The sequence below is a fragment of the Patiria miniata genome, unplaced genomic scaffold (genome assembly GCF_015706575.1).
Source record: "Patiria miniata isolate m_02_andy unplaced genomic scaffold, ASM1570657v1 HiC_scaffold_19, whole genome shotgun sequence".
In the NCBI taxonomy this organism is placed as follows: domain Eukaryota; kingdom Metazoa; phylum Echinodermata; class Asteroidea; order Valvatida; family Asterinidae; genus Patiria; species Patiria miniata.
This window is the reverse complement of record NW_024037057.1, coordinates 16679237-16689430: the sequence shown is the minus strand read 5'-3', so window position 1 is coordinate 16689430 and position 10194 is coordinate 16679237. Positions and strand designations below refer to the sequence as shown.

General features: G+C 41.2%; 1 protein-coding gene across 2 annotated transcripts; it reads left to right on the top strand.

Moving 5' to 3' along the window:
* Positions 1-3027: 3027 nt before the first annotated feature.
* LOC119726107 lies at positions 3028-7635 on the top strand. Of its 2 annotated transcripts, none has more exons than XM_038197720.1 (5): positions 3028-3150; positions 4052-4190; positions 4695-4819; positions 6462-6632; positions 7249-7635. In XM_038197720.1, exons 2-5 carry the CDS (start codon positions 4160-4162, stop codon positions 7411-7413), a joined length of 492 nt encoding a protein of 163 aa, XP_038053648.1. In that variant the 5' UTR covers positions 3028-3150; positions 4052-4159; the 3' UTR covers positions 7414-7635. The 2 variants fall into 2 exon arrangements, with proteins under 2 accessions (XP_038053648.1, XP_038053647.1); XM_038197719.1 differs by having other exon boundaries at positions 4049-4190.
* Positions 7636-10194: the final 2559 nt, after the last annotated feature.

The following is a 10194-nucleotide window of genomic DNA, read 5'->3' as shown; positions in this document are numbered from 1 at the left end:
TGTTCCTCCAACAACACGTAATATTTCACCAACAGCACATGTAGATGCCTGCTGATTGGTCAGAATCTGTAGAGGTCTACAAGCGACTGTCATGCATAATTCATAGCTGGATCTGCGTGCAGGAATCGTGTTCCGCAATCTGCATGCTTGAACAATAGATGGCGCTGCGTCAGCAACTCTCGAAGACGCACATAACGTGGAACAATGACCAAGGGTTCTGGTCTCTCGTCTGTTTTGGCGCAGAGTACACACTGGTAATTTTAATCCATGTTAGAAATAGACTACAAACACAGAATAAATTGGGGATTGTTTATCCCGTTTCTCCTATTTCGTTGAACAAAACAGTGGTTGCTCAAATAATTTATTATAATGTGGCTTTTGTGCCATGTATTGTTTACTAAAAGTGTCTAAAAACAGTAAAATTCTATAAAAAAAATCTTATTTTGTAAATAGTTTTCAAATTTGCACATGTGTAGATATAAAGAATGACGCACGGCCTGTGACAGGTTCTCGAAAACTTTGCTTCGTCTTCGGCTTCGGCTTTACCTCCGACTTCTGAATCACCGAGAGGCAAACTAAACACAAATATTCCAACTTTTGGCTTCATGTCAACCGATTGAATGTTCCTGAAGCATAACTGGCACCAAAATATTGCTAGAGTTCCAGAAATTGGGGCCTAAAATGTCAATAAGCCGAAAACGAAGCCAAAGCCAGTCGTTTCGAAAACGCCTTCCAGGCAGGTTTGCGAACAAACGCCCTCTCTTGACACGTTTTTAATTTTCCGTAAACTTTGGCTGATGCATTCGATTCAAATACGTAGAGGTCACGGTTGAGCTCTTTTATAGAAGTGCTTATTTATGCTGGCTGTGCTTTGCTGAGTAGTTTTGGTTTCATTCACGTCACCAAACAATCAATAAAACAATGAAAAGAAAATGAAAGTTTCATCACCGGATGTGAGCGTGTGTTCAAACAGCTTCGAGAAAATAAGGAAGTATTGATGTTGAAATCATCGCTGTGCTCTACATAAAGGCTATGGACAAAGAAATAATAGCGACCTATTCATACAATTGGGAATACAATGTTTCCTTTAAACTATAGGCAATGCTATCCTATTTCAAATTCATTGAAAACTGTCTATGAAAAAATCTTAATATTACTGGTCTTTGTGATTCTATTTTCGATGTACTCCTTTAAAAAAAAAAAAGGGTGGGCCCTCCATCATATTTTTTAAATTACAAAGGACAGATTTTAGAACTTGTACTTTATTGTAGATATAGTTTCACTGACCTCTTTAGTATTTTGTGTTGATGCCAAGGGAAAAATAAGAAAAGAGCAGCACGCTGAATTTTTCTTTCAAAAAACCACAAAATCAATGATCGAAGATCACGCCTTCAATGTGTTATAGTTTTGATGTTATTGCGGGAAGGAGCGCACAGTCGTGGTCAATAGCCGGCTAGCGCACGTAAAAGGATATACATGCAGTAAGAAAAAGGCCAAGCTATCATTGGACAATTGCAGAAAACAAATCCTCTTTTTTTACCAGGCGCTATAAATTTACATGATGCTTCAAACTATTCACTTACAACCAAGTAAGTATTTTCATAATACTTTGGGTTTATCGGATTATGCAAAATGTTGCGCCCCTCTGTAAGCGTGTATACTGTTCTACTGCATATAGGATCGAAATAGTCATGCCGTGTGCATGCAAATTAGGTTTCGTACGTAGACGTTTAATAATACATGTAATAGCTTCCTGGCACTTGCTGCACCCTCATGTGTTGTGTTTCACAATGTGTGATTATATTTGGTGGTAATCAATCATTATGAGGTTAACACGCATGCGCGTAACATCAAAACAATCTGGCGATGACAACATTGTTATTTGGAAGAAGTCAGGGATATTCGCATTTGTCACGTCAAGGGTAAAGAGTACTGATTATTACAATAGCATGGTGGCCCTGAAGGGACATCGCATATCGCAAACGTGTGCGCATACGTATGCGATGTCGCGAAATTTATCGCGAATGTGTGCACACACGTATGCGATGTCGCAAAATTTATCGCGAATATGTGCGCACACGTTTGCGATATGCGATGTCCCTTCAGGGCCACCATACAATAGGGAATCATTCGACTTCTGTGGTGAATATGCTTCTCGAGCTTTGAAAGACAGGTTTTCTGTTCCTCTTGCAGCCGGGGAATTCCCCTTGTAAATGAAATGATCGATCATTATGAAAGTAAGTGGTCTGGCAGAGATTGTTATGCTAATTACATATCCGCAGTTAAATCTGACACGGTAGTTGTTAAAATGATTGTTAATATTCTACGCTTCGGTCCTTAATGAATTAGTGCGTTTTCCTATTCACGGACACAAAAAACATTGGATTTTAGGTACCCCGCAAGAGGGCTTTGACATGTTTTGCGAGCCACGATGGGGCTTAAAGGCATGTAAAATCATTTGTACTTCATTCGTTTCCAATAATAACACCACTCAAAACCCAAAGAGGAATATGTTCAAAACCTAACCTGTTGAAGTTTCAGCTCAGTTGATATTACACTTATACAAAGAGAAAAACCATGCACATCCCTTTGATCACGAAACACGATTTAGTTAATTAGGCCCCTACTCTTCAATTCCAACGATCAGTCAATTGACTTCTATAAATGATGACACGCAAGAGGGCTGGGGGACGTGCCCCACGTGCCGTGCCGCCCCCACCCTCTCCTCTCCTCAGTTACGCCAGTGACTTGGACCTGCAAACATGCATGTAAGGTGGTGGATTCCAGTCCTCTGGCAATTTTCAGGGTCAAAGATATCCATGTACTCAGCAATTAAAGCGATCTGCAAATATAGATTAAGGGAAAGTACAGACTTTGCTGATCGTGAGACTGTTTGAAACAATTCAAAAGAAAACAAGGAATGCTATTGCAAAATGTATATATATAGCGCACATTCCTGTGATTGCGAGAGTAGAAACAAGGTGAAACTCTTTGCTTAGTTTAGTTGACGTCAGCAGGGGACGAAACGAAAAGTCCGAAGATGTGCCTCTGCGTTGATATATGAAATTTCATTTGAGATACGGTATACTGATGCTTGGCACATGAATTGAGAATCTCCTCAGCGACAAGGAGAGATCTGCATTAAAAAAGGTATGTTATTTGGAGATTCTTCAATTTCGGAATTGCTGTTGTTTAACTTCTTGTCAAGGGCTGTTTGGGAATTGTGTATTATATTTTTCTTTGAAACTTCAAGCAATTGTGAATGCAACGCGTCATCGTCTTTGCTGATTAATAGGTTAAAACCTCAATAATCCTCAAACGTGCAGTGTGAGCTTCAGGGAATGGATGAGAGTGGGACTCAGTGAGATTGTGATCATATTGTTCTTCACCGGTTAACCCAATCATTCCTTCCCTTGTTTCGAAAAAACTGCGAATATTAGCTGGAAAATTTGGGGAGAGTATTCAGTATTAGACAGGGGCTAAAGTAGGAATCTTAAGGTAAGGGTGGGAGATTATTTACACTTAAGAATTAGTAATTGCAAAATAAGATCAAACTGAAGTAAATACAGCCGGGAAAGAGCAGGGAAGCAATCATCTATGTCAGCGATCAACCAACATGAAATCACTTGCTCTGAGGACTCGATTTTCATAGAATTCGGGAACTTAACGATAAGATGGAAAATGTTTTTAAAAACCTTCAGGGGAAATTGGGAAACTCGTTCACCGGGTTTCCATACAGTTTCTGGTAAATCCGCACATTTTGTAAAAGCACCTATCCCATGTAGAAACCAATTACCCAAATAGCGCCCTCTTACTTCGTTCGCAATATTTAGAAAAAATGCTGCTTACTGCGCTCATCGGGGATTATTAAACAAAACATCACAAGAATAATTAAGAGCTTACTCTGCTGTAGCCTGTAAAGACATTTTAAACTCATTTAAACATGTCTTTTTCGTAGTGCAGTATACATAATCCTTATATGGTCCAACATACTATTTTTACATGTGAATATTTCTAAGACTGAACGTTCATGTCTAAATTTGCCAAGGAGGATCAGGACTAATCGGGGCATCAGCGGTTCCTCTTCATCGCAGGCTTCTTCCGTTTCCTGCAAGTACACTTCACTGTAGGCCTACGACAGGTGGAATCAGAGGGAGTCATGCCATCCCCACCACCATCACCTCAATTCCGTAAGAGACTTGACTTCAGCACCACAAAGGCCTTGAAATAACATGTTTGTCTGGGCTCAAAATGATCATGGGCCTCGCCATGGGCAAGGCCCCCAAAATCATTGTAGCATATTCTCAATTTATCATTGTTTTCGAGGGTGGGCGGGGGGACATTATATTGTCCACCCCACCCCCATTAACACCCCATTTTGTTTAAAAAAAAAAAGTTCCTCCTTTTTTTTTCTTTTTGTTCGGGGGCAAATCGGTAAAGCGTTGCTTTAAATGCAGTGTGTTAGTTCATAGTTATGTGACTTTATTTCCGCCTTCACTGATTTGTCACTGGCTATTCGTCAGTGATCACTTCTCGACAGGATAAAAGAAAATCAATAATTAAATTAAGACATTCTCTGTATGTTTGTTCTTTCTTTGGATTTTTTAAAAGAGGGTGTTGATTTTTTTAAATTGAACTCTACTATCCGATGTTTGAGTTGTGCCATGAAGTTGAGCAATTGTTATTCCCGACAGCTTACAATATGTTAGACGAGACTGGAAAAAGAGACAGCTTACCTAGACCAGGGACTTTCTTCGTTACCACTCTGACCACGCCCACTGGTGACATGAAACCTAGAGACAAGTCAGCCAGTGCAGAGGTAAGCAATGCACACACAAAGAGTGATGGAGCAATAGAGCCCCCCCCCCCCCATAAAACCTTGTCCCCCCAGTCGCCCCCCCCCCCCACTGAGATTTTGAGTATTAAAAAAAATTATCATTGATCTACATGACGCCCCCCATGAAATGTTCCAGCCCCCCCCCCCCCCCAGCGCTCCCCCCCCCCCACCCACTGAAAAATTCCTTGCAACGCCACTGTCTACGTGCCAAAAAGTGAATGTGTTTTGTCTTATTTGACTTTCACAGAGAGACAGGTCGGTGTTAGGGTGTGTTATTACGGGGTCCACCCCTTAGTCCGAACGTTCCATAGTCCAAAGGTTTATTGATCCCAAGGTTTGATGATCTGAATTAAGAATAAAGCTAATGAGTCGGAAGGTTCAATAGTCCTTAGTAAAAACAAGGTTTAATAGTCCGAATCGATAATAATGTTCAATGCTGTCGATTCGGATATCGAACTTTATCGTGTATTCGGACTATCCTCTTACTCTATTTTCGGATTAATGAACACTTCGGACTATCGAGCCTTTGGACTATTAAACCTACGGACTATTGAACCTTCGGATTAATGAACCTTTGGATTATCGAACCTTCAAATAGTGGCGCACCCAGGATTTGGCTTTGGGGGCTCACAATTTTTTTTGTCTTTTTTTTTTAGACATTTTTTTTTTTTTTAAATGTTGCCCAAATTTTTTGGCCGTGGAAAAAAATTGGCGCCATTTACACCCCTATTATACTACTCGAAAATAGGCCACATACAAATCACCACGGTCAAATCGTGGGACTAAATAAATTAATTTACCCGCCCAAAAAATTACAACCTCCTGGGGGGCTCAAATCCCCGAGGGCCCCCCCCCCCCCCCCCCCCCTTTGGGTGCGCCACTGCCTTCGGACTATCGAGCGGTCACCGTAATTAAATCAGGTTTGCATGATACCGGTTTCCCAAGCGCACAACCGGCAAGTCTTTAACCCGCGAGTACAGGGGCGTATGGACTCGACAACATCGTGATGTAAACGACGTGATTCCATGATGGCGGCAGAGTTAGCGTCGCCAAGCTTCTCAAAGGCTACAAGTCTTTCTTAGACTATTACTGCTGTACTTTCTAAATTTCACCTTTTGCCTTTATTTTTTTAGATTTGTAAAATTTTCAACTATATTCAGTTTGTCGTTCCACATTAAACTACTTTCGGTCACGAAAACCTGCCGAACAATATTGCGGAAGCCATTTTGTGGATGACAAATAACACCACGAGCACGTGAATGTGTAATTCAAATGGACATTATATACGCATTGAGTAATGTACCAGTGTGTGAATTTGGTGGACGAAAAAATCCAAACTATACATCTTAATCCAAATTATACATTTAAAATTGAGTTATGAAAGTCAGATCGTGTTTTCCCACGTGCATTCTTAAAGCCCCGTTGTCAAATTCACATTCACGGTAGCCTATCTAGACAGCTGAGAAAACTGGATGGAAATTGAGACTAATTCAGATCGAAGTGTGATGAAGGAACTGTAATAATATTATTATTATTAATCAAATAATAATAATAATAACAATCTGTTTCTCCTCAGTATTAAAACGTATAAAATCCGCCACATTTTTTACTTGATCGTTTGCAGTCTGGTACCGAGGCTGGCTGTGAGGAACCACAATGCGAGATCATCGTACACACGGCCCAGCAGGATCCGCCTCCTACCCAGTATGCCTCCGATCATTGCACACTCTCACTCTTTGTCTTCCTCTGCTGCTTCCTACCATTCGGCTTAGTGGGAATGATCAAGAACCATGAGGTACGCTACCACACACTTAGTAGTCCTGAAAAACTTCCTATCTGCATAAGTTCAATGGTTCGGTCGTTATTAATCGTCTGCGTCATTTACTCACGCGCACTGCTACATTATGTACCTCTTTCTTTGACAACGATCAAGGTATCCGAGGGACATAGTGATGATGTGCACCATGATTAAAGTCGCATGATTAAGGTCGCAGTGGCGAACATCCGTGTCGGCGAGTGGGGGGGGGGATGACCATACGGCGAAATCTTTAAATGCCCTGCCGTGGCAATTCGAAAAGTGGAGGGGAAGGGGGGCTCGACACCTCGTGACACTAGGAGGCGCTGTTCATGATACAATCTAATGTACATGTTGCGCGCTTGAAAGCTTTTGTACTGTTTGTTCTCCTCTTTTCCTAAAACAAAGTAATACATTTTGACCGTTGGAAAGTAACAAGACAATCTTCAAATCATCTTTTTTTTCTCACAACATCAATCTGGGGGATGATTCAATTCTAATGGCCCATCTTCCGGTCCACTTTGGGGATATCACCCTCCCCCTCTCCCAGAGTTACGTCTTTGGACGTTATTGTTGGATGCTTAATTGTGTCGTGTGTCCGCTTGTATCTGAACAGTCTCGTGTGAAGGCCGTTGCAGGTGACTATGACGGCGCTGTTGCTGCATCAAGAGTGGCCTTGAAGTACGCTGTAGCTGGCTGTATCATCGGCACTGTCTGCTACTTGGCATTCGCTGCATTCGGCATGGCTGTCTTGGTCTTGACATTGACGGGTCAGGCTTGATAGCGTCCATAAGTATCGATTCCGAAGCTTGCGATCGCTGAGTATCGAAATCGAATTGATTGCTGTTACATTTCATTGTGCTTTAATAATGCGGTCAAACTAAAGTGAATGGTCAAGACACGAAATTGCAAATAAATTGAAGCGCGCCTAAAGCCCGGTTCGTACTTTATGCGAAAGCGAATGCGAAGCGAAGTTGACGTCATGAAACATTCGCTGCGAAATTCGCCCGAGTTGAAATTCGTTCCACTTTTAAGAATTCGCAGCGCGAATACTTGCCTTGACGTCACAAATTCGGGTTCGCTTTCGCTTTCACGCCGAGCATGAACCGGGCTTAATAACAGTGTTATAACAGTGTGAATTTCAAGTCCGTGGAAATTCATTGCCAAAGTGTTTCAAATACAAATCGACCGTTTAAAAAATTATAGCGTACTGTACAAAGAATGTTTTTGTGATGAAAGTGTGTTATTTTATTTTTTCTTCTTTATATATTTATATATTAAATGACAAGGAGCATATATTGTATTAAGAAAGTTGAACCAAAGAAATGACAAGGCAGCTATCGGAAGGGTTGCGGTTCAATCCCCGCTCCTGTCAATTTCTGTGCTCGATTTTTCAATTATTTTCTCCATTAAACTGTAACATACTTTTTAATCGAATGTTGTTTGAATAAAATGCTCAACTAATCCTTCGCATGTAATAAATGATATATAGGGTTTTGCTCTTCGCCGACGTATTTCTATAAACACTGTTTGTATACTTTGTGTTGTCTCGAGTGATTTTGACGGATGGGACTCGAACCCACCCGAGTGATTTTTTTTCTCACAATCACTCGGGACAGCACTAAGTATCCAGTGTTTATAAAATACGTCGGTGAAGGGCAAACCCCAATATTGAATTTAATCACCCCGACGCACATGCATCTTATGGATAGTTTGACTTATGCGAGCTGGGCGTAGTTTGACTCAAACACGGCGGCTGCTAACGCCTTCCCATAGGGCCTCCTTGCACAAGTGAACATAAATGGTTCATACTCTTATGTGATGTCATTCGCGCTGCGAATTCGCAAAAGTTGAACACATTTTAAGTTGAAGAAAAACTTGAAAACAATTTCGCAGTGAATGTATTGTGACGTTAAATTGGTTTGGCATTCGCATGAAGCATGAACATGCCTCAGGGGGTCTGACGTCTGGTGGCATTTCCGCCATGGTGTTTGGCGCACACGCCAAGACGTATACGGGCTTGATTTGTGCACATTGACATGAAAATAACTTCAAGCGAAAGCGAAGCGAATGTCATGACGTCGACAATTGTGGTTTCATTGCAACGTTTACTGCTTCGCATTAAAATTCGGGTGAAGTACCCATATGGACTGCCCATTGGTCTTGCGTACTTTGCGTCGAACACGCACCATCTATACTGTTTATGCACGGAATCCAAACTGGCATTCAATGCATCAAACACCGATAATCGCAGCACATGGCCCTGTATCAATATGAATTAGACATTTATTGCAGCAAAAGTTCCTTTAATGCAGGAAATGTGAGATGTTGGTGCATGGAAAAATGCTGATTGTAAAATAAAATATATTACCAATATCAATGTAACAACAAACGCTTACATAATATATCTACCATAGGTTTACCGAATTATTTTTTCTTCAAGTAGTTTTTAGAAGTAAGAAACACAACTACATGTATTTTAAAACGCCGTAGATATACATACACAATTATTGCGCAACAGAAACACACCTACCGAATCGATTGAGGATTACTGATTTAAGTATAGGATACAACTTGTGTAAAACCTGCTTGCAATGTTATCTGTCTGCCAAAGTCAGATCCTAATCAGAGTGAGATCCTATATCAGCAAGTTTATACTTCGCCGGTCGGTGCATTAAACTTGTTGTGTACCAAGTAACAGTATATTGAGCTCAATGTCTTCACGGTTCCTCAATCCTATTGGTTTATATGGTGGTAAAAAAAAAGTTTAAAGTTTTAAAGGACATACTGTACAAATTATCGTGAAGGTTACTATATCTTATGTGCATATACGAGGTCCAATCTCTCTTCTTTCAACTTTATATTTGAAACGTTTTGTTTAGAATTTATTAAGCTAAATCCTCAAAATGCGTACCATATTTATCCACGAAACACAATAAAGTGTGAAGATAATGAGTTGAATAAGAGTCTATCTTTACTGCTAAGAGTCTAGATTGCCCCCAGCATCGCTGACATGCAGCCAGTCTGGTTTGACGTCATGCCGCAAGAGGTCTGTGAACACTGCCTTTTTACCTAACGCGCAACAATCTTGCATAAACTTTTCTTTATTTGTTTATTTCACCTTTTCTATAAGGATATTCATAAGAACCGCCCAAATGCAACATATTTCCATGTACAAAAAGGCTGCATGCCCCATATCTGGCAAAACTGCCCTTTCCTTTACGCAAAGCGTGGTGCAGACGAATCCGGGAGGAGGGGGGGGGGAGGCTAGACACCCTCTTTCCAATGGGGCGCTGTTCAAAGCAGAAGATCATGGGCACTTTCGGGCAATAGGTGGCGCTTTTCATGACGGCACAATTGCCGACTTTCGCGAAACGTTTCAAAAAGGGTATTGTTAAAAAGGGCGCTCATGAAGAAAGGATACTCGTTTGAAAAAAATGAAAGCGTTCCAAAATATTGGGCGGGGGGGTAACTACGAGGGGTAACACAACACCCCCCCCCCCCCCCCGATGCTGCCACTCGGAGTGTTAGCGTCCCTGGATTGACCTATCAATCAGGCAAC